Source organism: Bombina bombina, chromosome 11, assembly GCF_027579735.1.
Source record: "Bombina bombina isolate aBomBom1 chromosome 11, aBomBom1.pri, whole genome shotgun sequence".
Taxonomy (NCBI): Eukaryota; Metazoa; Chordata; class Amphibia; order Anura; family Bombinatoridae; genus Bombina; species Bombina bombina.
Window position 1 is genome coordinate 194,749,627 of NC_069509.1, and position 27,020 is coordinate 194,776,646.

General features: G+C 42.5%; 1 protein-coding gene across 1 annotated transcript in view; it reads left to right on the top strand.

The window, feature by feature from the left end:
- The window catches only part of WIPI2 (WD repeat domain, phosphoinositide interacting 2), a 95,677-nt gene that overhangs the window by 59,058 nt on the left and 9,599 nt on the right, over positions 1 to 27,020 (top strand). Inside the window, exons 9-10 of the mRNA XM_053694525.1 lie at positions 16,468 to 16,632; positions 16,780 to 16,887. Coding sequence (XP_053550500.1) covers positions 16,468 to 16,632; positions 16,780 to 16,887 — 273 coding nt within the window. The remainder of the gene's footprint in view (positions 1 to 16,467; positions 16,633 to 16,779; positions 16,888 to 27,020) is intronic.

A 27,020-nucleotide genomic window follows, 5' to 3' on the forward strand; every position in this document is an offset into this window, starting at 1 on the left:
GTCATTCTCTTTGCCTGTGGTGCAAGGAGGAGGTGAAGTTTTGGTGTCTGATCTACAATCAAGATTTTTTTATTTTAAAGCAGAGTAGGTTTGCTCTGATGTTTCTAAAGGATCTAGCCTGAGCCCATGACAATCTCTTCAGTAGGGCAGTGGTGGCTTTTAAGCAATTGGGAACTTGTGGGGTACAATCCTCACTGCGTTTTCCCAAAACATTTTGCTGCCCTATTTAGATAGCCTAAGTAAGTTTACTCAAGTATTTCTGTATTTCCACAGGTTCATGTGAGGGATGGCATCCTCTCAAACCAGATGAGCTATCCTACTGCCGTACAGATAAATATTAAGGTGTCAGTTTTATTTTTCTATGTAGCGGGGAAAAAATTGTCACTTATTTAGCTGAAACGCTGCAGGGGGGACGTTTTTTATTATTCCTGTCGGGGTGCAGGTTTTTCTTTTTAAAGACACTATGAGTCCACGGGTCATCATCCTTACTTGTGGGATTACACCTCCTGGTCAGCAGGAGGAGGCAAAGAGCACCACAGCAGAGCTGTTATATATAGCTCCTCCCTTCCCTCCCACCCCAGTCATTCTCTTTGCCTACGTTAGTGATAGGAAGAGGAAAAGTGAGGTGTTAGTTTTAGATTCTTCAATCAAGAGTTTATTTTAAAGTAGTGCCAGAGATTGCTACTTTGTCCTGGGGTGTAGCCTGGTTCCATTTCACTCTCTACAGTAGAGCTTTGGTAGCTTTAAAGCAATGGGAACTTGTGGGACATAATTCTCACTGCGCCTCCCATATGTGTGCTGCCTTATATCCTTCAGTCTGAGGTAACGCTGCAGGGGGGACGTTTTTTTATTATTCCTGTCAGGGTGCAGGTTTTTCTTTTTAAAGACACTATGAGTCCACGGGTCATCATCCTTACTTGTGGGATTACACCTCCTGGTCAGCAGGAGGAGGCAAAGAGCACCACAGCAGAGCTGTTATATATAGCTCCTCCCTTCCCTCCCACCCCAGTCATTCTCTTTGCCTACGTTAGTGATAGGAAGAGGAAAAGTGAGGTGTTAGTTTTAGATTCTTCAATCAAGAGTTTATTTTAAAGTAGTGCCAGAGATTGCTACTTTGTCCTGGGGTGTAGCCTGGTTCCATTTCACTCTCTACAGTAGAGCTTTGGTAGCTTTAAAGCAATGGGAACTTGTGGGACATAATTCTCACTGCGCCTCCCATATGTGTGCTGCCTTATATCCTTCAGTCTGAGGTACCCACTAACTCAGCATTTGTTTCTTCTCAGGCCAATGTGAGGGAGAGTACCTCTCAAGCTTGGGAACTGCCTTCCTGCCAGGCAGTGGTGGAGGTAAGTGGGACATAAGGAGACTCAGTTTTTTATTTAAAAAAAAAAAAAAAAAAAGCACTATGGAACATAAAGGGTTAACAACAAAGCCTTTATTAGGTTGGGACTTATACAACTTTTATGTGAAAAGTTTTTCTGGGCAGTATTATATAGCAGGCACTGGGGCTGGAGATGTGTTGTATTATTTAATTTTTTTTGGCTCCGGTGGTTTCACTTGCTGTTTTTTCCCGGAGGGGAGTCATTGAGCTTTATGTACGCCCACGATGGGCGGGGCTTCCTATATTTGCACGCCACTAAGTAGAGCGCTTTTTCCCTGACAGGATTAGTGCGACATAAGCTGGGCTGCTTGTTTGTCTGTACTAGAGCGGCATGTAGTGTAATTTCATGCGCTTCTGGTACAGATACGTTAAGTCCGGTATGGGTTTGTGAGCTGCACAGTGTGACTGAACGGACCTGCATAGAAAAAGGGGATACGGTGTCATTTTGCACGGTAGGAGCACCTCAGCAGATTGCTGTGGTGCAGAGGCTTATTTTGTGAAGTAAGTTTTTTAATCGATGTGCTTAAGAGGAATCTCACAGTTTTGCAGAAAAATATAGAAACCGTTTGTATTTAAAGGGACAATAACGGTTTTTGTGCAGTTATTTTTTTTCTGATCTTTATTGTTTTTTCTGTTGATTATTTGTTATATTGTATTAAATAATGGATCAAGAGAGTGTGCAATCTGTTACATGTGCCTTTTGTCTGGATGTAAATGTGGAACCACCAATCCCTTTCTGTCCTACATGTATTGAAAGGACTGTAAGTTTTAGGGATAACATTTTTACTGAGCCAATTTCTTCTCAGGCAGAGGTTGTCCAGGAATCTTCGGATGAGGGTCAATTTATGCCGCAACTTTCTCCCCAAGCGTCCCAAAAATTAACGCCCCCAACAGCAGTGCCCTGCACTTCTGCGCTAGTTCTGCAGTTACTTTAAAAGACATAGCGGAGTTATGTCTTCCACAATTTGACACGTTGTCTGCTTTTCCTATGCTTTCAGGCAAGCGCAGGAGGAAAGACAAGCATGTTATCAGTGAGGTTTCTGATGCCATGGTAGCAGTCTCAGAGGTACCCTCCCAGGGAACGGAGATGGAGGGTATAGAGGTTTTATCAGATGGCGAGATTTCAGATTCAGAACCTTTGACTGATTCAGAGGTGGTCTCTTTCCAGTTTAAACTAGAACACCTCCATCTGTTACTCAGGGAGGTGTTGGTTACTTTAGAACACTGTGATTCCTCAGTAGTAGTCACTCCTGTGAAGGCGAGTAAACTGGACAAATATTTATAAGTTCCTATCTTCTCAGATGTTTTTCCAGTTCCTAAGCGAGCTTCTGAGATTGTTTCTAAGGAATTGGAGAGACCAGGTATTCCTTTCTCTCCGTCTCCTATTTTCAGAAAGATGTTTCCTATAGCTGACACTATCAAGGAAGCTTGGCAAACAGTTCCTAAAGTAGAAGGGGCTATCTCCACCTTAGCCAAGCAAACTACTATTCCTATTGAGGATAGTTGTGCCTTTAAAGACCCCATGGACAAGAAGTTGGAGGGTCTGCTTAAAAGGATTTATGTCCACCAAGGTCTGCTGTTGCAGCCGGCTGCTTGCATTGCTACTGTTAGTAGTGCAGCAGCTTATTGGTTTGATGCTCTGTCTGAGTCTCTTAAGTCTGAGACTTCATTGGAGGAGATCCAAGATAGGATTAGCCCGCAGAGCTTTATGGCTAAAGCCTTGGTCTGCGGGCTTTTCGTCTAAATCTAAGCTTCTAGCTATTCCTTACAAGGGTAAGACCTTGTTTGGGTCGAGCTTGAAGGAAATTATCTCTAACATCACGGGAGGTAAGGGTCATCTCCTTCCTCAGGATAAGAGAAATAAACAAAAAGGATGTCAAAATAATTTTCGTTCCCTTCTCAATTTCAAGGGAAATTCTTTTTCTTTCTCCTCTAAACAGGAAGGAAACTATTCACAGTCTAAACCCACTTGGAGACCCAACCAGCCTTGGAACAAGGGTAAACAGTCCAAGAAGCCTGCTGCTGACTCCAAAGCAGCATGAAGGGCATGCCCCCGATCCGGGACCAGATCTGGTGGGGGGCAGACTTTCTTTCTTCATTCAGGCTTGGGTGCGAGATGTTCAGGATCCCTGGGCTATAGAAATAGTGTCCCAGGGATACAAACTGGAGTTCAAAAATTTTCCTTCTCGAGGAAGATTTTTTTCTTTCAAGATTGTCTGCAAACCAGATAAAAAGAGAGGCGTTCTTACATTGTGTAAGAGACCTTTCTTCCCTGGGAGTGATTGCTCCCGTTCCTGTAAAGGAACACGGGCAGGGTTTTTATTCAAATCTGTTTGTAGTTCCCAAGAAGGAGGGAACTTTCAGACCTATTTTAGATCTCAATAGTCTGAACAAGTTTCTCAGAGTTCCTTCTTTCAAGATAGAAACAATTCGTACCATTCTTCCACTGATTCAGGAGGGTCAATTCATGACAACAGTGGACTTAAAGGATGCATATCTGCATGTCCCTATCCACAGAGATCATCACAAGTTCCTAAGGTTTGCCTTTCTGGACAGACATTTTCAGTTCGTGGCTCTTCCCTTCGGACTGGCCACGGCACCCAGAATTTTCACAAAGGTTCTGGGGTCTCTACTGGCGGTTTTAAGACCGCAGGGCATTGCGGTGGCACCATACCTGGACGATATTCTAATCCAGGTGCCATCTTGTCAACAAGCAAGGTCCCATACCGACATTGTACTATCCTTCCTGAGAACTCACGGGTGGAAGGTGAATCTGGAGAAAAGTTCCTTAATCCCGAAAGCAAGGGTGACTTTCTTAGGAAATATAATCGACTCTATATCTATGAGGATTTTTCTGACAGAGGTCAGGAAATCAAAGATTCTAGATGCCTGTCGTGCCCTTCAGTCCAATCCTCAGCCGTCAGTGGCCCAGTGTATGGAAGTAATCGGACTGATGGTGGCGGCAATGGACATCATTCCGTTTGCTCGGTTTCACCTCAGACCTCTGCAGTTAAACATGCTCAGGCTGTGGAATGGAGATTATGCAGACTTGTCTTCTCGAATAACCCTGGAGCAGGAGACAAGGGATTCTCTTCAATGGTGGTTGTCTCTGGATTATCTATCCCAGGGAACATGCTTTCGCAGACCGTCTTGGGTGATTGTGACAACAGATTCCAGCCTTCTAGGGTGGGGAGCTGTCTGGGGTCCTCTAAAGGCTTAGGGAGTGTGGATTCCGGTAGAGTCTGTTCTTCCTATAAACATCCTGGAACTGAGAGCGACCTTCAATGCTCTTCTGGCTTGGCCTCAGTTGGCTTCGGCCCACTTCATCAGATTCCAGACGGACAACATAACAGTGGCTTACATCAATCATCAGGGAGGAACGATGAGTTCCTTAGCGATGACGGAGGTAGCCAAGATAATACGGTGGGCGGAGGCCCATTCTTGCCATCTGTCTGCGATCCACATCCCAGGAGTGGACAACTGGGAGGCGGACTTTCAGAGCAGGCAGACCTTTCATCCGGGAGAGTGGGAAATCCATCCGGAAGTATTCTCCAGCCTGATTCGCAGATGGGGTCGGCCGGAGTTAGATCTCATGGCATGTCATCAGAATGCCAAGCTTCCGAGATACGGGTCAAGATCCAGGGATCCTCAGGCGGAACTGATAGATGCTCTGGAGGTTCCTTGGTCCTTCAGCCTAGCATATCTTTCTCCTGTTAAGTGTAGTCAGTCCACGGGTCATCCATTACTTATGGAATATATCTCTTCCTAACAGGAAACTGCAAGAGAATTACCCAGCAGAGCTGCTATATAGCTCCTCCCCTCACCTATCATACTCAGTCATTCTCTTGCAGCCTAACTAAAAAGGAAGCTGTGAGAGATCTGTGGTGTTTTTTAACTTAGTTTATTTCTACAATCAAAAGTTTGTTATTTTTAAATGGCACCGGAGTGTGCTGTTTATTCTCAGGCAGCATTAGAAGAAGAATCTGCCTGGGGTTTTTTTCTATGGTCTTAGCAGACGTAACTAAGATCCACTGGCTGTTTCTCATCCCTGCAACAAATGAGGTATGTGCAGTAATTTATTTTCTGAGGAATGGAATTGACTGAGAAAATACTGCTGATACCATTGTAAAGTAAGTTCAGCCTTAAATGCAGCGATAGCGACTGGTATCAGGCTGATGTGTGTGTGTGTGTACACTGAATGTATTTTTCTAAGGAATGGAATTGACTCTGAAAATACTGTTAATACTGAAATAATGTATGAGCCTTAACTGCAGTAAAAACGACTGGTAGCAGGCTTATTAATAATAATACATAACTCTCAAATGTATGTTTAAAACGTTTACTGGCTTGTTAATCGTTTTTGTGAGGTACTTGGTGATAAAACTTATTAGGGCATGATTTTTACCACATGGCCATTTTTGTTTTCTGCATAGAAACAGTTTCTGAGCTTCCCCACTGTTGTAATATGAGTGGGAGGGGCCTATTTTAGCGCTTTTTTGCGCAGTAAAAATTCAGTCACAATCTGTCTACTTCATCCTCCATGATCCAGATCGTCTCTAGAGAGCTCAGGGGTCTTCAAAATCCATTTTGTATTACTTGTAAATTAATTTTGAAAAGTATTTCCAAGTTTGCTAGTCTCATTGCTAGTTTGTTTAAACATGTCTGACTTAGATGAATCTCTTTGTTCACTATGTTTAAAGGCCAATGTGGAGCCCAATAGAAATTTGTGTACTAATTGCATTGATGCTACTTTAAATAAAAGTCAATCTTTACATGTAAAGAAATTATCACCAGACGACGAGGGGGAAGTTATGCCGACTAACTCTCCTCACGTGTCAGTACCTTCGCCTCCCGCTCAGGAGGTGCGTGATTTTGTGGCGCCAAGTACATCAGGGAGGCCCTTACAAATCACTTTGCAAGACATGGCTACTGTTATGACAGAAGTATTATCTAAGTTGCCAGAATTAAGAGGCAAGCGCGATAGCTCTGGGTTAAGGATAGAGCGCGCGGATGAGAGCCATGTCAGATACTGCGTCACAGTTTGCAGAACGTGAGGACGGAGAGCTTCATTCTGTGGGTGACGGATCTGATCCAGGGAGACTGGATTCAGAGATTTCCCATTTTAAATTTAAGCTAGAGAACCTCCGCACATTGCTAGGGGAGGTATTAGCGGCTCTGAATGATTGTAACACGGTTGCAATTCCAGAGAAATTATGTAGGTTGGATAGATACTATGCGGTACCGGTGTGTACTGACGTATTTCCTATACCAAAAAGGCTTACAGAGATTATTAGCAAGGAGTGGGATAGACCGGGTGTGCCTTTTACCCCTCCTCCCATATTTAGGAAAATGTTTCCTATTGACGCCACCACACGAGACTTATGGCAGACGGTCCCTAAGGTGGAGGGAGCAGTTTCTACTTTAGCTAAGCGTACCACTATCCCGGTGGAGGATAGTTGTGCCTTTTCAGATCCAATGGATAAAAAATTAGAGGGTTACCTTAAGAAAATGTTTGTTCAACAAGGTTTTATTTTACAGCCCCTCGCATGCATTGCGCCTGTCACTGCTGCGGCAGCATTCTGGTTTGAGTCTCTGGAAGAGGCCATTCGCTCAGCTCCATTGGATGAAATAATCAACAAGCTTAAGACACTTAAGCTAGCTAACGCATTTGTTTCTGATGCCGTTGTGCATTTAACCAAACTTACGGCTAAGAACTCCGGATTCGCCATCCAAGCGCGCAGAGCGCTATGGCTTAAATCCTGGTCAGCTGACGTGACTTCTAAATCTAAATTGCTTAATATTCCTTTCAAAGGGCAGACCTTATTCGGGCCCGGCTTGAAAGAAATTATTGCTGACATTACGGGAGGTAAGGGCCATGCTCTACCTCAGGACAGGGCCAAATCAAAGTCTAATTTTCGTGCCTTTCGTAACTTCAAGGCAGGAGCAGCATCAACTTCCTCCGCTCCAAAACAGGAAGGAGCTGTTGCTCGTTTCAGACAGGGCTGGAAAGTTAACCAGTCCTGGAACAGGGGCAAGCAGGCCAAGAAACCTGCTGCTGCCCCCAAAACAGCATGAAGAGAGGGCCCCCTATCCGGAAACGGATCTAGTGGGGGGCAGACTTTCTCTCTTCGCCCAGGCTTGGGCAAGAGATGTCCAGGATCCCTGGGCGTTGGAGATCATATCTCAGGGATATCTCCTGGACTTCAAAACTTCTCCTCCACGGGGGAGATTTCATCTTTCAAGGTTATCAGCAAACCAAATAAAGAAAGAGGCGTTTCTACGCTGTGTACAAGACCTCTTACTAATGGGGGTAATCCACCCAGTTCCGCGGACGGAACACGGGCAGGGATTCTATTCAAACCTATTTGTGGTTCCCAAGAAAGAGGGAACCTTCAGGCCAATCTTGGACTTAAAGATCCTAAACAAATTTCTAAGAGTTCCATCATTCAAAATGGAAACTATTCGAACCATCCTTCCCATGATCCAAGAGGGTCAGTACATGACCACAGTGGATCTAACGGATGGCTACCTTCACATACCTATTCACAAGGACCATTACCGGTATCTGAGATTTGCCTTCCTAGACAGGCATTACCAGTTTGTAGCTCTTCCCTTCGGATTAGCTACGGCTCCAAGAATCTTTACAAAAATTCTAGGATCACTTCTGGCGGTACTAAGACCGCGAGGCATAGCAGTGACTCCGTACCTAGACGACATTCTGATACAAGCGTCAAGTTTTCAAACTGCCAAGTCTCATACAGAGATAGTTCTGGCATTTCTGAGGTCGCATGGGTGGAAGGTGAACGTGGAAAAGAGTTCTCTATTACCACTTACAAGAGTTCCCTTTCTAGGGACTCTTATAGATTCTGTAGAGATGAAAATTTACCTGACAGAGGCCAGGTTATTAAAACTTCTAAATGCTTGCCGTGTCCTTCACTCCATTCCACACCCGTCAGTAGCTCAGTGCATGGAAGTAATCGGCTTAATGGTAGCGGCAATGGACATAGTACCATTTGCGCGCCTGCATCTCAGACCGCTGCAATTGTGCATGCTAAGTCAGTGGAACGGGGATTACTCAGATTTGTCCCCCCTACTAAATCTGGATCAAGAGACCAGAGATTCTCTTCTATGGTGGCTTTCTCGGCCACATCTGTCCAAGGGGATGACCTTTCGAAGGCCAGATTGGACGATTGTAACAACAGACGCCAGCCTTCTAGGCTGGGGAGCAGTCTGGAATTCCCTGAAAGCTCAGGGATTATGGACTCAGGAGGAGAAACTCCTCCCAATAAATATTCTGGAGTTAAGAGCAATATTCAATGCGCTCCTAGCTTGGCCTCAGTTAGCAACTCTGAGGTTCATCAGATTTCAGTCGGACAACATCACGACTGTGGCTTACATCAACCATCAAGGGGGAATCAGAAGTTCCCTAGCGATGTTGGAAGTCTCAAAGATAATTCGCTGGGCAGAGTCTCATTCTTGCCACCTGTCAGCGATCTACATCCCAGGCGTGGAGAACTGGGAGGCGGATTTTCTAAGTCGCCAGACTTTTCATCTGGGGGAGTGGGAGCTTCATCCGGAGGTCTTTGCTCAACTGATTCGTCATTGGGGCAAACCAGATCTGGATCTCATGGCGTCTCGTCAGAACGCCAAGCTTCCTTGTTACGGGTCCAGGTCCAGGGACCCGGGAGCGGTGCTGATAGATGCTCTGACAGCCCCTTGGGTCTTCAACATGGCTTATGTGTTTCCACCATTCCCGATGCTTCCTCGTTTGATTGCCAAGATCAAACAGGAGAGAGCTTCGGTGATTCTGATAGCGCCTGCGTGGCCACGCAGGACCTGGTATGCAGACCTAGTGGACATGTCGTCCTGTCCACCGTGGTCTCTGCCTCTGAGACAGGACCTTCTAATTCAGGGTCCTTTCAAACATCCAAATCTAATTTCTCTGAGGCTGACTGCATGGAGATTGAACGCTTGATTCTATCAAAGCGTGGCTTCTCGGAGTCGGTTATTGATACCTTAATACAGGCTAGGAAGCCTGTTACCAGAAAAATTTACCATAAGATATGGCGTAAATATTTACATTGGTGCGAATCCAAGAGTTACTCATGGAGTAAGGTTAGGATTCCTAGGATATTGTCCTTTCCACAAGAGGGTTTAGAAAAGGGCTTATCTACTAGTTTGTTAAAGGGACAGATTTCTGCTCTGTCTATTCTTCTACACAAACGTCTGGCTGAAGTTCCAGACGTTCAGGCTTTCTGTCAGGCTTTAACTAGGATTAAGCCTGTGTTTAAGTCTGTTGCTCCGTCGTGGAGCTTAAACTTAGTTCTTAATGTTCTCTAAGGCGTTCCATTTGAACCCCTTCATTCCATTGATATCAAGCTGTTATCTTGGAAAGTTCTGTTTTTGATGGCTATTTCCTCGGCTCGAAGAGTCTCTGAGTTATCTGCCTTACATTGTGATTCTCCTTATCTGATTTTTCCTTCAGACAAGGTAGTCCTGCGTACTAAACCTGGGTTCTTACCTAAGGTAGTTACTAACAGGAATATCAATCAAGAGATGAGATTGTTGTTCCATCTCTGTGTCCTAACCCTTCTTCAAGGAAGGAACGACTTTTGCATAATCTGGACGTAGTCCGTGCCCTGAAATTCTATTTGCAGGCAACTAAGGATTTTCGTCAAACTTCTTCCCTGTTTGTCGTTTACTCTGGACAGAGGAGAGGTCAAAAGGCTTCGGTTACCTCTCTCTCTTTTTGGCTTCGTAGCATAATACGCTTAGCCTATGAGACTGCTGGACAGCAGCCTCCTGAAAGGATTACAGCTCATTCTACTAGAGCTGTGGCTTCCACCTGGGCCTTTAAAAATGAGGCCTCTGTTGAACAGATTTGCAAGGCTGCGACTTGGTCTTCGCTTCACACTTTTTCAAAATTTTACAAATTTGACACTTTTGCTTCGTCGGAGGCTATTTTTGGGAGAAAGGTACTTCAGGCAGTGGTTCCTTCTGTTTAATGTTCCTGCCTTGTCCCTCCCTTCATCCGTGTACTTTAGCTTTGGTATTGGTATTCCATAAGTAATGGATGACCCGTGGACTGACTACACTTAACAGGAGAAAACATAATTTATGCTTACCTGATAAATTCCTTTCTCCTGTAGTGTAGTCAGTCCACGGCCCGCCCTGTTTTTACGGCAGGTCTAAATTTTAATTAAACTCCAGTCACCACTGTACCCTATGGTTCCTCCTTTCTCGTCTGCTTTGGTCGAATGACTGAGTATGATAGGTGAGGGGAGGAGCTATATAGCAGCTCTGCTGGGTAATTCTCTTGCAGTTTCCTGTTAGGAAGAGATATATTCCACAAGTAATGGATGACCCGTGGACTGACTACACTACAGGAGAAAGGAATTTATCAGGTAAGCATAAATTATGTTTTTTCCCCCGTTTGCTCTTCTTCCTCGGGTCATTGCTCAAATCAAACAGGAGAAGGCATCAGTCAGTGATCCTCATTGCTCCTGCGTGGCCTTGCAGGATTTGGTATGCCGATCTGGTGGAAATGTCATCTCTGCCACCTTGGAGACTACCGTTGAGGAAGGATCTTCTCATTCAAGGGCCCTTCCTTCATCCAAATCTAATTTCTCTGAAGCTGACTGCTTGGAGATTGAACGCTTAATTCTATCCAAGCAAGGTTTTTCTGACTCGGTCATAGAGACCTTAATTCAGGCACGTAAGCCTGTAACTAGAAAGATCTATTATAAGATATGGTGTGAATATCTTTATTGGTGTGAATCCAAGGGCTACTCATGGAGTAGAGTTAGGATTCCCAGAATTTTGTCTTTTCTCCAAGAAGGATTGGAGAAGGGTTTATCGGCAAGTTCGCTAAAGGGTCAGATCTCTGCCTTATCTATTTTGTTACACAAACGTCTGGCTGATGTTCCAGATGTTCAATCTTTTTGTCAGGCCTTGGTTAGGATCAGGCTTGTGTTCAAACCAGTTTCTTAAGGTTCTTCAAGGGGCTCCGTTTGAGCCTATGCATTCCTTAGATATTAAGTTGTTTTCTTGGAAGGTTTTATTTCTTGTTGCTATTTCTTCAACTTGAAGAGTGTCTGAGCTTTCAGCGTTGCAATATAATTCGCCTTACCTTATTTTCCATTCAGATAAGGTAGTTTTACGTACTAAACTAGGATTCCTTCCTAAGGTTGTTTCAGACAGGAACATTAATCAGGAGATTGTTGTTCCTTCCTTGTGTCCTAATCCTTCCTCTCAGAAGGAAAGGCTTCTGCATAATTTGGACGTAGTCCGTGCTTTGAAGTTTTACTTACAAGCAACTAAGGACTTTCGTCAGTCTTCTGCTCTGTTTGTAATATTTTTTGGAAAACGTAAGGGTCAGAAAGCTACGGCTACCTCTCTTTCTTTCTGGTTGAGGAGTATCATCCGCTTTGCATATGAGACTGCTGGACAGCAGCCTCCTGAAAGAATTACGGCTCATTCCACTAGGGCTGTTGCTTCCTCATGGGCATTCAAAAATGAAGCTTCTATGGAACAGATTTGCAAGGCTGCAACTTGGTCTTCTCTTCACACTTTTTCTAAATTTTCTAAATTTGATACTTTTGTTGAGGCTGCTTTTGGGAGAAAGGTTCTTCATGCAGTGGTGCCTTCCGTTTAGGTTCCCTGTCTTGTCCCTCCCTTATCATCCGTGTACTCTAGCTTTGGTATTGTATCCCACAAGTAAGGATGATGATCCGTGGACTCATCGTGTCTTTAAAAAGAAAAGAAAATTTATCCTTACCTGATAAATTTGTTTCTTTTTAGACACAATGAGCTTTTCCTTTCTCTTCCTAACTTCATTCGAATGACTGGAGTGGGAGGGAAGGGGAGGAGCTATATATAACAGCTCTGCTGTGGTGCTCTTTGCCTCCTCCTGTTGACCAGGAGGTGTAATCCCACAAGTAAGGATGATGATCCGTGGACTCATCGTGTCTAAAAAGAAACAAATTTATCAGACAAGCATACATTTTCTTTTCCAGGCACTGTTAGTGTGAGAAGTTATTTATTTTATTGATGGCTCAGTGAGCATCCATTTTTAGTAACAGATTATGTACTTTTTTGGGGGGGTTTATTGTTTGTTTTTAAGCCTGTTTTCAAGAAAGTTGTTTTATAAAAAAAATAAATGGCTTTTTTTGTCAGCTGTAGGACCGTCCCTTTTAGGGAGGTTCTGATTCTTTGATGACAGAGCTTTTTTTGGCGCTTTTATTCACTACCTGTTAGAGTGAGGTGCCCATATTTCAGATGGCTCTACTGTTTAGAAGGCTTCTTGCTGTTTCTGCTTCTCTGGAAATCCGGATTGTAATTGGGATCATTTTTTTCCTCAGTTTGCTGCAGGTTGCAGGACAGGTAGGGCACCTCAGTAATTCTGCTGAGGTGTAGAGTGTTGTCTGGGGTATGTTTTCTTGATTTGGGAACATTTATTTAAGAAAGTTTTTTGGTTCTGTATTATATTCTTTGTTAAAAGATGGGGGGGGGGAAGGTTTTTTTTTGGGGGGGTTGTATTATGGATCAGGAGGCTGTGCAGGATGTTACCTCTAGCTTATGTTTTGATGCGCAGGTGGAACCCCCAGTACGTGCAATCTTTTTGTCAGGCCTTGGTTAGGATTAGACCTGTGTTTAAGCCCGTTACTCCTCCCTGGAGCCTTAACTTTGTTCTTAGAGTTTTACAGCGGGCTCCGTTTGAACCTATGCATTCCTTAGATATCAAGATGTTATCTTGGAAGGTTTTGTTTCTTGTTGCTATTTTTTCAGCTTGGAGAGTTTCTGAACTCTCAGCTCTGCAGTTTGATTCTTCTTATCTTATTTTTCATTCTGATAAGGTGGTTTTACGTACTAAATTTGGTTTCCTACCTAAGGTTGTTTCAAACAAGAATATTAATCAGGAGATTGTGGTTCCTTCTTTGTGTCCTAATCCTTCTCCTAAGGAGCGTTTGTTGCACAACCTAGATGTTGTGCCTGCAATAAAGTTCTATCTTCAGGCGACTAAGGACTTTCGTCAGTCTTCTGCTTTGTTTGTTTGTTTTTCTGGGAAGCGCAAGGGTCAGAAAGCTATGGCTACTTCTCTTTCGCTAAGGAGTCTTATTCGTTTGGTCTATGAGACTGCTGGACAGCAACCTCCTGAGAGAATCACTGCTCATTTCAAGAGGGCTGTTTCTTCTTCCTGTGCCTTTAAAAATGAAGCTTCTGTGGAACAGATTTGCAAGGCTGCAACTTGGTCCTCTGCATACTTTTTCAAAGTTTATAAATTTGAGGCTTCTGTTGGTAGAAAGGTTCTTCAAGCGGTGGTGCCTTCTATTTAGGTCTACCGGTCTTGTCCCTCCCCTATCATCTGTGTCCTCCAGCTTGGGTATTGATTGCCACTAGTAATTGATGATTCCATGCACTCACTATATCTTAGGAAAGAAAACATAATTTATGCTTACCTGATAAATGTATTTATTTCCGGATATGGTGAGTCCACAGCCCACCCTTTATTTAAGACAGTTATTTTTTCTAAAACCTCAGGCACCTCTACACTTTTGTGTTATCTTTTTCCATTTTTCCTTCGACCGAATGACTGGGGATTATGGGTAAGGGAAGTGACATATATAGCAGCTTTGCTGTAGTGCTCTTTGCCGCCTCCTGCTGGCCAGGAGTGATATTCCCACTAGTAATTGATGATTCCGTGGACTCACCATATCCGGAAATAAATAAATTTATCAGGTAAGCATAAATTGTTTTTCAGATGGAATTCTTTTGGGACGCAAAACTAAACGCACTAATACCTCAACCATAACCACATGTCTGAGCACCTAAGTGTTCCACAGGGGATCCATCCAACAGATAATATCTGATCGAAAGGGAGACCATGTATACACTGAGACCTCACATTACCCAACACATTTTCAATGCTAACTATATGTTGTCCTATTAGAATACTAGACTTACTATTTGCTCTCTATATAATACCTTGACTCAATGATCGCGGTCTTATTTATAAATGGACCAAGCTACACCTGATGCATCCAGTACACAAGATGTTTTACTGCACTGTTTTGTTTTATTGTTAAAGTTTATTCTATATTTTTTTCCCTCTTCTATTGAGATTATAATGTATCCATGTGTATCACAATTGAAAAACTCAATAAAAATTAATAAATACATTTAAAAAAATACTGCTCGGAACCAGCAGTTCCACATCTGAGTCACATGACTAGCACTGCTGATTGGCTCAGCTTGCGTTTTCTGATTGGGACTATCATCTCTCTGCGAGTCTTGAACTGTATTTTTACTGGTCTAGGGTCAATAGTCTTAAAATGACATGCACAGAGTTATCCAGCCCATATGTTCTCACTGGTGTCAGCCTAAATATTCTGTGAGAATCTTCTTCTTTATAATTGCTTTAGAAATACACATAACAAAAGGAAAGTGACATTACCATTTGAGGGATGTAAAACCCTTTTTAAAAATAGTACTAATTGGCCCTGGAATAACTTTTTTTTTTAAGGTTTCTTAGTATTTTATTTAAAAACATTATCTTATCACACCATAAATGTAATCCAAATTCAAGGCCTTCTCTGTAGCTTCAACTCTTATCCACAAACAAAAGCAGCACTGTGAGTGTTGCAAGATTAATTCAAGGACGGTGGAGAAGGTTGCAATCTTAAATAAAAGTGACGTCAGATAATTTCCAATACAAAGCCAACTTATAATTTTATGTTAATATGATTTCATAATTCTATGATTATATGGGACCAAATAGCCTCATTAAGTATAGGCTTTATGCTGCTTAAAGGGTTTACAGATAATTTTCAGAAGCCTCTTTTTAGCACTGGCCAAGATGATAAGGAAATGTAGCGAAGATAAATCAGGGGTTTTATCTGACAGGTAGATGCCAAATCTTCGTCTGGATTTGCCATAAAAAGCTTGTCATATGGTGGTGCTGTCTGTGTGCCCATAGTACTTTCTTTTTATATCAGCATAGATGTCTTCTCCTGCAGTGTCAGGTCTATGTTTCACAGGTACTCTTGTGTACCTGCGGCTCTTTTGCGTGCATGCGGCTCTCGTGTGTGCGGCTCTTGTGCGTCTCTTGTGCGTAGGTGCAGTTCACAATGGCAGTATGGTTCCATCAGTAGAAGCTTGTTTGTTGGGCAGATTTGTGGTGTTTTAAATGTAGCTGGGCAGTGGGATCACTAGGATTTTCAGGTTATTCTCCCTGTCCTCACAAAACCTCACTGTATAACATTATTTCACATTTCAGTGAAGCTACTGTTAGTTGTTTACAGAAACGTATTGGGGCATATTTATTAAGCTTCGTATGGAGCTTGATGTCCTGTGTTTCTGGCGAGCCGTCAGGCTCGCCAGAAACACAACTTATGAAGCAGCGGTCTTAAGACCGCTGCTTCATTACCTGTCCGCCTGCTCTGAGGAGGCTGACAGAACTTGCAAAAAATCAACTCTATCCAATACGATCGAGTTGATTGACACCCCCTTCCTAGCGGCCGCAAATCTGCAGGGGGCGGCATTGCACAAGCAGTTCACCAGAACTGCTGGTGCAATGATTAATGCCAACAGCTTATGCTGTCAGCATTTATCGATGTGCGGCAATATCGGATCATGTCCGCTCGCACTTTCATAATTAGGCCCCTTAGTCTTTCCAAGCAGCACTGAAAATCATGGTTCTAATATAAATCACTCACTGGCCTTGCATGTTGCAGATCCCATGTATGTTGCACCTATCCTCTGATATCCTTCTCTCATATATACAAGTGTGCTCTTTGCTGTCCATACTTTTTGGAACTTTGTATCCAACTCTTATTTCCACCATGTTTTAAAACTCCCTAAATCAACTTTTTTTTTTTTTTATAAAGACTCATGTGAGAGCCCCCTTACAAACTATAGAACAATATCCTAGCATTGAAAGGACTATTGTATAAATAGAGACATCATCACCTGTTGACCATGGCAAGGACCTTATGGAGTGACAATAATATAATATGTATATAGCTTCATTATGAAACTACACGTTTATTTCTGCCTTTTGTCTCAGTTCTGACTTATTTTCTTTTCAGGCCTCCTGAAGAGCCCACCACGTGGTCAGGGTATTTCGGAAAGGTAATCATGGCCTCCACCAGTTATCTGCCTTCCCAGGTCACTGAAATGTTCAACCAAGGCAGGGCATTTGCAACCGTCCGTCTGCCATTCTGCGGACACAAAAACATCTGTGCGTTGGCCACGTAAGTGAGATGAGAGGCGGTTATCTGGCACAGTTTATGTCTGGCCTTTTTTGGTGTTAACCGCAGGACATTTGGGAGTGCACAGGATCGGTAATCTATGAACACTGCTTGAATCGTTCACACCGTTTCTTACGTTTTATTTTACAGGATTCAGAAGATCCCACGTTTGTTGGTTGCAGCAGCTGATGGTTATCTCTATATCTATAATTTGGACCCTCAGGAAGGCGGGGAGTGCACATTAATGAAGCAGCACAAGTATGTGATATCATCTATATACCCAATGTCTTTGTATCTGTGTGTGCTACGCTCCTGTGCTTGCAAATTACAGCATATCCTCTCATATCTCATGAAGGCATTGATGACTATATACCACTATATCCAGTATTCAGCTAGAGCAGAGTTGTCTAAAAAATGTTTTTGTTTGTCTTGCTTGTGGGGTATATTGGCCAAATTGTAGAAATGTATTTAATCAATACAAACATATATTGTTCTGTTTGTCACAAACTGTAAATGCACAGAGGGTTAGCGGAATAGGACTTTCCCTCTTCTTGGCATAAACCTACATATGTGCTATATACTGTACCCTTGAAGAGAAGGCACAGATGAGTCCTTGTCATCCAGTCCCAGTGACAGGGCTGAAAAATACACCCACGGTTCAAACTCGCATAATAAAGAGACACTGAACCCTCTGGTATTGTTACTAATGACCTCATTTATAACTGTCCATGACTGGCTCCAGCAGCAAATATTAGTGTAATTTAGTTACCTCACTGCAGCTTTCACTACTTTATAGAAACCAAAGCTTTATATTAATTTCTTTAATTTACAGATGGTTAACAATACAGATGTTTTGTAGGGTTCACTTAAGATTCCACAAATGTTTTAAGTATATAACTAGTATGAAATTCTACATCGTTGAATAAAATCCTTATACCCCTAATTTGTATAAATAGTTGGTTACAGACCAGAACTAACATCTGAACCTCTGGCTGCCTGTAGTGAACCAGCACCGGGTAAAAAATAATGTAATAGCCCTGCAACAGAGCGGCTGCTAGAGCTCAGCAGTGACTGTAAACCACAATATAGGCAAAATGTGACCACTTTATATACTTGGGTACAACTGACCGCAGACTACAGGCTATTAGCACAGGTTGCATTTTCCATGGTGACCAGGTACCCAGTGTTTCTTTCATGTAATTGGCAAGAGTCCATGAGCTAGTGACGTATGGGATATACAATCCTACCAGGAGGGGCAAAGTTTCCCAAACCCCAAAATGCCTATAAATACACCCCTCAGCACACCCACAATTCAGTTTTACAATTTGCCTCCTATGGAGGTGGTGAAGTAAGTTTGTGCTAAGATTTCTACGTTGATATGCGCTTCTCAGTATTTTGAAGCCTGATTCCTCTCAGAGTACAGCGAATGTCAGAGGGACGTGGAGAGTATCACATATTGAATGCAATGATTTTCCAAACGGGGGTCTTTTTCATGGGTTCTCTGTTATCGGTCGTAGAGGTTCATCTCATACCTCCCATTTCAGATCGACTATATACTCTCATATACTATTACCTCTACTGATAGCCAAACCAGTACTGAAACAGTTATCTGCTATATGTGGATGGGTGTCTTTGGGTAAGTATGTTTCTCCAACATTGGTGTGTCCGGTCCACGGCGTCATCCTTACTTGTGGGAATATCTCTTCCCCAACAGGAAATGGCAAAGAGTCCCAGCAAAGCTGGCCATATAGTCCCTCCTAGGCTCCGCACACCCCAGTCATTCTCTTTGCCGTTGCACAGGCAACATCTCCACGGAAATGGTTAAGAGTATGTGGTGTTTAGTTGTAGTTTTTTTATTCTACTATCAAGAGTTTGTTATTTTAAAATAGTGCTGGTATGTACTATTTACTCTGAAACAGAAAAAGATGAAGATTTCTGTTTGTGAGAGGAAGATGATTTTAGCAGACAGTAACTAAAATCGATTGCGGTTTCCACATAGGACTGTTGAGATGAAGTAACTTCAGTTGGGGGAAACAGTTAGCAGACTTTTCTGCTTAAGGTATGACTAGCCATATTTCTAACAAGACTGTGTAATGCTGGAAGGCTGTCATTTCCCCTCATGGGGACCGGTAAGCCATTTTCTTAGTCTCAAACAGAATAAAGGGCTTAATATGGGCTATAAAACTGGTAGACACTTTTATGGGCTAAATCGATTGCTTTATTTGGACATTTTATACATGTTTATGCTGATAATTCACACTTATAAACTTGGGGAACGTTTTTTAACGTCAGGCACTATGTTAGACACCTTTTCCAGTCAGGAAGGGCCTTCCCAGTTGTAGGCTGAGCCTCATTTTCGCGCCATTACTGCGCAGTTGTTTTTGAGAGCAAGACATGCAGATGCATGTGTGAGGACCTGAAAGTAGTTGGAAAAGTTCCTAGAAGGCGTCATTTGGTATCGTATTCCCCTCTGGGCTTGGTAAAGTCACAGCAAAGGCTGTAGCTGGGACTCTATAGGGGTTAAATCTGTAACCAGTTTCGTTATTTTAAGGGTTAAAGCTCTGAAAATTGGTGTGCAATACTTTTAATGCTTTAAGACACTGTGGTGAAAGTTTGGTAAATTTTGAACAATTCCTTCATATTTTTTCACATATTCAGTAATAAAGTGTGCTCTGTTTAAAATTTAAAGAGACAGTAACGGTTTTGTTCTAAAACGGTTTTTGTGCTTTATTGACAAGTTTAAGCCTGTTTAACATGTCTGTGCCCTCAGATAAGCTATGTTCTATATGTATGAAAGTCAATGTGTCTCCCCCTTCAAAATTGTGTGATAATTGTGCCATAGCGTCCAAACAATGTAAGGACAGTACTGTCACAGATAATGAAGTTGCCCAAGATGATTCATCAGATGAAGGGAGTAGACATGGTTCTACATCATCTCCCTCTGTGTCTATACCAGTTTTGCCCACGCAGGAGACCCCTAGTACTTCTAGCGCGCCAATGCTTATTACCATGCAACAATTAACGGCTGTAATGGATAACTCCATAGCAAATATTTTATCCAAAATGCCTGCATATCAGAGAAAGCGCGATTGCTCTGTTTTAAACACTGAAGAGCAGGAGGGCGCTGATGATAATTGTTCTGTCATACCCTCACACCAATCTTAAGGGGCCATGAGGGAGGTTTTGTCAGATGGGGAAATTTCAGATTCAGGAAAAATTTCTCAACAGGCTGAACCTGATGTTGTGACATTTAAATTTAAATTAGAGCACCTCCGCGCACTGCTTAAGCAGGTGTTATCTACTCTGGATGATTGTGACAACTTGGTAATTCCAGAAAAATTATGCAAGATGGACAAGTTCCTAGAGGTTCCGGTGCACCCTGACGCTTTTCCTATACCCAAGCGGGTGGCGGACATAGTGAATAAGGAGTGGGAGAAGCCCGGCATACCTTTTGTTCCCCCTCCTATATTTAAGAAATTATTTCCTATGGTCGACCCCAGAAAGGACTTATGGCAGACAGTCCCTAAGGTCGAGGGGGCAGTTTCTACTCTAAACAAGCGCACTACTATTCCTATCGAGGATAATTGTGCTTTCAAAGATCCGATGGATAAAAAATTGGAGGGTTTGCTTAAAAAGATTTTTGTACAGCAAGGTTACCTTCTACAACCCAATTCGTGCATTGTTCCTGTCACTACAGCAGCGTGGTTCTGGTTCGAGGAACTAGAAAAGTCGCTCAGTAGAGAGACTCCATATGAGGAGGTTATGGACAGAGTTCACGCACTTAAGTTGGCTAACTCTTTTATTTTTGATGCCGCCTTGCAATTAGCTAGATTAGCGGCGAAAAATTCAGGGTTTGCAATTGTGGCGCGCAGAGCGCTTTGGCTAAAGTCTTGGTCAGCGGATGTATCATCCAAGACAAAATTGCTTAACATCCCCTTCAAGGGTAAAACTCTCTTTGGACCAGAATTAAAAGAGATTATCTCAGGCATCACTGGGGGAAAGGGCCACGCCCTCCCACAAGATAGGCCTTTCAAGGCCAAGAATAGGTCTAAATTTCATTCCTTTCGTAATTTCAGGAACGGACCGGCCTCTAATTCTGCATCCTCTAAACAAGAGGGTAATGCCTCACAGTCCAAACCAGCCTGGAAACCGATGCAAGGCTGGAACAAGGGTAAGCAAACCAAGAAGCCTGCTACCGCTAACAAAACAGCATGAAGGAGTAGCCCCCGATCCGGGACCGGATCTAGTGGGGGGCAGACTCTCTCTCTTTGCTCAGGCTTGGGCAAGAGATGTTCAGGATCCCTGGACGCTAGAAATAGTTTCTCAGGGTTATCTTCTGGAATTCAAGGAACTACCCCCAAGGGGAAGGTTCCACATGTCTCACTTATCCTCAAACCAAATAAAGAGACAGGCGTTCTTACATTGTGTAGAAGACCTGTTAAAGATGGGAGTGATACACCCAGTTCCAATGACGGAACAAGGAATGGGATTTTACTCAAATCTGTTCGTAGTTCCAAAAAAAAGAGGGAACCTTCAGACCAATTCTGGATTTAAAGATCCTAAACAAATTTCTCAGGGTACCATCGTTCAAAATGGAAACCATTCGAACGATTCTACCCACTATCCAGGAAGGTCAATTTATGACTACCGTGGATCTAAAGGATGCGTACCTACATATTCCTATCCACAAAGAACATCATCAGTTCCTAAGGTTCGCCTTTCTGGACAAACATTACCAGTTTGTGGCCCTCCCATTCGGATTAGCCACTGCTCCAAGGATTTTCACAAAGGTACTCGGGTCCCTTCTAGCGGTTCTAAGACCAAGGGGCATTGCAGTAGTACCATACTTGGACGACATTCTAATACAAGCGTTGTCCCTTTCAAAAGCAAAGGCTCATACAGACATTGTTCTGGCCTTTCTCAGATCTCACGGATGGAAGGTGAACATAGAAAAAAGTTCTCTGTCTCCGTCAACAAGAGTTCCCTTCTTCGGAAAAATAATAGATTCCTTAGAAATGAGGATTTTTCTGACAGATGTCAGAAAGTCAAAACTTCTAAGCGCTTGTCAAGTTCTTCATTCTGTTCCACGTCCTTCCATAGCTCAGTGCATGGAAGTAGTAGGGTTGATGGTTGCAGCAATGGACATAGTTCCTTTTGCGCGAATTCATCTAAGACCATTACAACTGTGCATGCTGAAACAGTGGAATGGGGACTATACAGACTTGTCTCCAGTGATTCAAGTAGATCAGAAGACCAGAGATTCACTCCGTTGGTGGCTAACCCTGGACCACCTATCCCAGGGAATGAGCTTCCGCAGACCAGAGTGGGTCATTGTCACGACCAACGCCAGTCTAGTGGGCTGGGGAGCGGTCTGGGAATCCCTGAAAGCTCAGGGACTATGGTCTCGGGAAGAGTCTATTCTCCCGATAAACATTCTGGAACTAAGAGCGATATTCAATGCTCTCAGGGCTTGGCCTCAGCTTGCAAAGGACAGATTCATAAGATTCCAATCAGACAACATGACGACTGTTGCGTATATCAATCATCAGGGGGGAACAAGGAGTTCCCTGGGGATGAAAGAAGTGACCAAAATAATACAATGGGCGGAGGATCACTCCTGCCATCTATCTGCGATCCACATCCCAGGTGTGGAAAACTGGGAAGCGGATTATCTGAGTCGTCAGACATTCCATCCGGGGGAGTGGGAACTCCACCCGGAGATCTTTGCCCAGTTGACTCAATTATGGGGCATTCCAGACATGGATCTGATGGCATCTCGTCAGAACTTCAAGGTTCCTTGCTACGGGTCCAGATCCAGGGATCCCAAGGCGACTCTAGTGGATGCACTAGTAGCACCTTGGACCTTCAACCTAGCTTTTGTGTTTCCACCGTTTCCTCTCATTCCCAGGCTGGTAGCCAGGATCAAACAGGAGAGGGCCTCGGTGATCTTGATAGCTCCTGCGTGGCCACGCAGGACTTGGTATGCAGACCTGGTGAATATGTCATCGGTTCCACCATAGAAGCTACCTTTGAGACAGGACCACCTTGTTCAGGGTCCATTCGAACATCCAAATCTGGTCTCCCTCCAGCTGACGGCTTGGAGATTGAACGCTTGATTCTATCAAAGCGTGGGTTTTCAGATTCTGTGATAGATACTCTGGTTCAGGCCAGAAAACCGGTAACTAGAAAGATTTATCATAAAATATGGAAAATATATATCTGCTGGTGTGAAACCAAGGGATTTCCATGGAATAAGATAACAATTCCTAAGATTCTTTCCTTTCTGCAAGAAGGTTTGGATAAGGGATTATCTGCAAGTTCTCTAAAGGGACAGATTTCTGCTTTATCTGTCTTACTACACAAATGACTGGCAGCTGTGCCAGATGTTCAATCTTTTGTTCAGGCTCTGGTTAGGATCAAGCCTGTTTACAGACCTTTGACTCCTCCCTGGAGTTTAAATCTAGTTCTCTCAGTTCTTCAAGGGGTTCCGTTTGAACCTCTACATTCCATAGATATTAAGTTGTTATCTTGGAAAGTTTTGTTTTTGGTTGCTATTTCTTCTGCTAGAAGAGTTTCAGAGTTATCTGCTCTGCAGTGTTCTCCGCCCTATCTGGTGTTCCATGCAGATAAGGTGGTTTTGCGTACTAAGCCTGGTTTTCTTCCAAAGGTTGTTTCTAACAAAAATATTAACCAGGAGATAGTTGTACCTTCTTTGTGTCCGAATCCAGTTTCAAAGAAGGAACGTTTGTTACACAATTTGGACGTAGTCCGTGCTCTAAAATTCTATTTAGAAGCTACAAAAGATTTCAGACAAACATCTTCTCTGTTTGTCGTCTATTCTGGTAAAAGGAGAGGTCAAAAAGCGACTTCTACCTCTCTTTCCTTTTGGCTTAAAAGCATCATACGATTGGCTTACGAGACTGCCGGACGGCAGCCTCCTGAAAGAATCACAGCTCACTCCACTAGGGCTGTGGCTTCCACATGGGCCTTCAAGAACGAGGCTTCTGTTGATCAGATATGTAAGGCAGCGACTTGGTCTTCACTGCACACTTTTGCCAAATTTTACAAATTTGATACTTTTGCTTCTTCGGAGGCTATTTTTGGGAGAAAGGTTTTGCAAGCCGTGGTGCCTTCCGTTTAGGTAACCTGATTTGCTCCCTCCCTTCATCCGTGTCCTAAAGCTTTGGTATTGGTTCCCACAAGTAAGGATGACGCCATGGACCGGACAAACCAATGTTGGAGAAAACAGAATTTATGCTTACCTGATAAATTACTTTCTCCAACGGTGTGTCCGGTCCACGGCCCGCCCTGGTTTTTTAATCAGGTCTGATGAATTATTTTCTCTAACTACAGTCACCACGGTACCATATGGTTTCTCCTATTTTTTCCTCCTGTCCGTCGGTCGAATGACTGGGGTGGGCGGAGCCTAGGAGGGACTATATGGCCAGCTTTGCTGGGACTCTTTGCCATTTCCTGTTGGGGAAGAGATATTCCCACAAGTAAGGATGACGCCGTGGACCGGACACACCGTTGGAGAAAGTAATTTATCAGGTAAGCATAAATTCTGTTTTTTATTTCTTAAGATACCTCAGCTATGGTTTGGCACTTAATGCATTTATATAAAGTTCTAAATATATGTATTGTACTTATATTTGCCATGAGTCAGGTTCATGTATTTCCTTTTGCAGATTGTCAGTTTCATATTTGGGAAAGTTAATATTGAGAAATATTTTTCTTACCTGGGGTTTAGTCTTTTTTTCAATTGACTACTTGTTCAAATTACGGGCTGTCTTAGGCTCGCGGGTGCGCTTAATGCTACACTTTATTGCATCATTCTTGGCGCGAAAAGCACGTCCGTTGACGCAAGTTTGTCATTTCCGGCGTCATACTTGACGCAGGGGTTCACACAGGGTTGCGTCGCTAGTGACGCGAGTGTGTCATTTCCGGACATAGTTGGCGCCAAAAAAAATTTCAGTCACGTTGTGCGTCATACTTGGCGCCCAATTTTTTTCATTATTTATTGCCCCATTGCTTTTGCCTCTTGCCTTTTGCTATGTCAGAGGGCTATGCTATTTGCTTTTTTTCCCATTCCTGAAACTGTCATATAAGGAAATTGATAATTTTGCTTTATATGTTTGTTTTTTTACATTTTGCAAGATGTCTCAATCTGATCCTGCCTCAGAAGTATCTGCTGGAACTTTGCTGCCTGACATCGGTTCTACCAAAGCTAAGTGCATTTGTTGTAAAATTGTGGAGATTATATCTCCAAATGTCATTTGTAATAGTTGTTGTGATAAACTTTTACATGCAGATAGTTTCCATCTGTAATAGTACCTTGCCGGTTGCAGTTCCCTCAACTTATAATGTACATGATATACCTATGAATTTTAAAGAATTTGTTTCTGATTCTATTCAGACGGCTTTGTCTGCATTTCCACCTTCTAATAAGCGTAAGAGGTCCTTTAAAACTTCTGATAAAGTTGATGAAATTTCAAATGACCGACAGCATAATGAATTATCCACCTCTGATGAGGATCTATCTGATTCAGAAGATCCTTCCTCAGACATTGACACTGACAAATCTACTTATTTATTTAAAATAGAGTATATGCGTTCTTTGTTAAAAAAGTGTTCATTATTTTGGATATTGAGGAAGCTAGTCCTCTTGATATTAAAACCAGTAAACGTTTAAATGCCGTTTTTAAACCTACTGTGGTTACTCCAGAGGTTTTTTTTCCTATTCCTGATGCCATTTCTGACATGATTTCTAAGGAATGGAATAAGCCAGGTACTCCTTTTAATCCTTCTGCAAGGTTTAAAAAATTGTATCCTTTACCAGCGATTGCAATAGAGTTTTGGGAAAAGATCCCCAAAGTTGATGGGGCTATTTCTACTCTTGCTAAACGAACCACTATTCCTATGGAAGATAGTACTTCCTTTAAAGATCCTTTAGATAGGAAGATTGAATCTTATCTAAGGAAAGCCTATTTATATTCAGGTCATCTTCTTAGGCCGGCAATTACTTTGGCTGATGTTGCAGCTGCTTCAACTTTTTGGTTGGAGAATTTAGCGCAACAAGAATTGGATTCTGACATATCTAGCATTGTTCACTTACTGCAACATGCTAATCATTTTATTTGTGATGCCATTTTTGATATGATCAAATTTGATGTTAGATCCATGTCTTTAGCTATTTTAGCTAGTAGAGAAATTGTTGTTCCTTCATTGTGTCCTAATCCTAAGAATCATTTTGAAAGATCCTTACATTCTTTGGATGTGGTAAGAGCTTTGAAATATTATGTTGAAGCTACTAAAGATTTCAGAAAGACTTCTAGTCTATTTGTTATATTTTCTGGTCCTAGGAAAGGTCAGCAAGCCTCTGCTATTTCCTTGGCCTCTTGGTTAAAGCTTTTGATTCTTCAAGCTTATTTGGAGTCGGGTAAATCCCCGCCTCAGAGGATTACAGCTCATTCTACTAGATCAGTCTCCACTTTGTGGACTTTTAAGAATGAAGCTTCAGTTGATCAGATTTGCAAAGCAGCGACTTGGTCCTCTTTGCATACATTTACTAAATTCTACCGTTTTGATGTATTTGCTTCTTCTGAAGCAGTTTTTGGTAGAAAAGTTCTTCAGGCAGCTGTTTCAGTCTGATTCTTCTGCTGATAAGTTTTTCTTTTCTTCATGAGAATAAACTTATATTTTGGGTTGTGGATTATTTTGTCAGCATTTGGCTGTTGTTTATTTTTATCCCTCCCTCTCTAGTGACTCTTGCGTGGAGTTCCACATCTTGGGTATTTGATATCCCATACGTCACTAGCTCATGGACTCTTGCCAATTACATGAAAGAAAACATAATTTATGTAAGAACTTACCTGATAAATTCATTTCTTTCATATTGGCAAGAGTCTATGAGGCCCATCCTTTTTATGGTGGTTATGATTTTTTTTGTAAAGCACAATTATTCCAAATTTCTTTGTTGATGCTTTTTTACTCCTTTCTTTATCACCCCACTGCTTGGCTATTCGTTAAAGTGAATTGTGGGTGTGGTGAGGGGTGTATTTATAGGCATTTTGAGGTTTGGGAAACTTTGCCCCTCCTGGTAGGATTGTATATCCCATACGTCACTAGCTCATGGACTCTTGCCTATATGAAAGAAATTAATTTATCAGGGAAGTTCTTACATAAATTATGTTTTTTCAAGGCTTTTCAGAAGATAATGAAGTGGGCTGCTTCTTCGTAATCCTGTCTGCAAGTACAGTGTACTTACAAGTTGTTTTTTTATATTGTGTTAGCACAGTAAAACAAAATAGTTTACTAATTCAGTATTTATAAAAGAAACTGAGCAAAATGCAAGCCCTTGCAAAATGTGAGCAATAAAATGTTACAAAAAC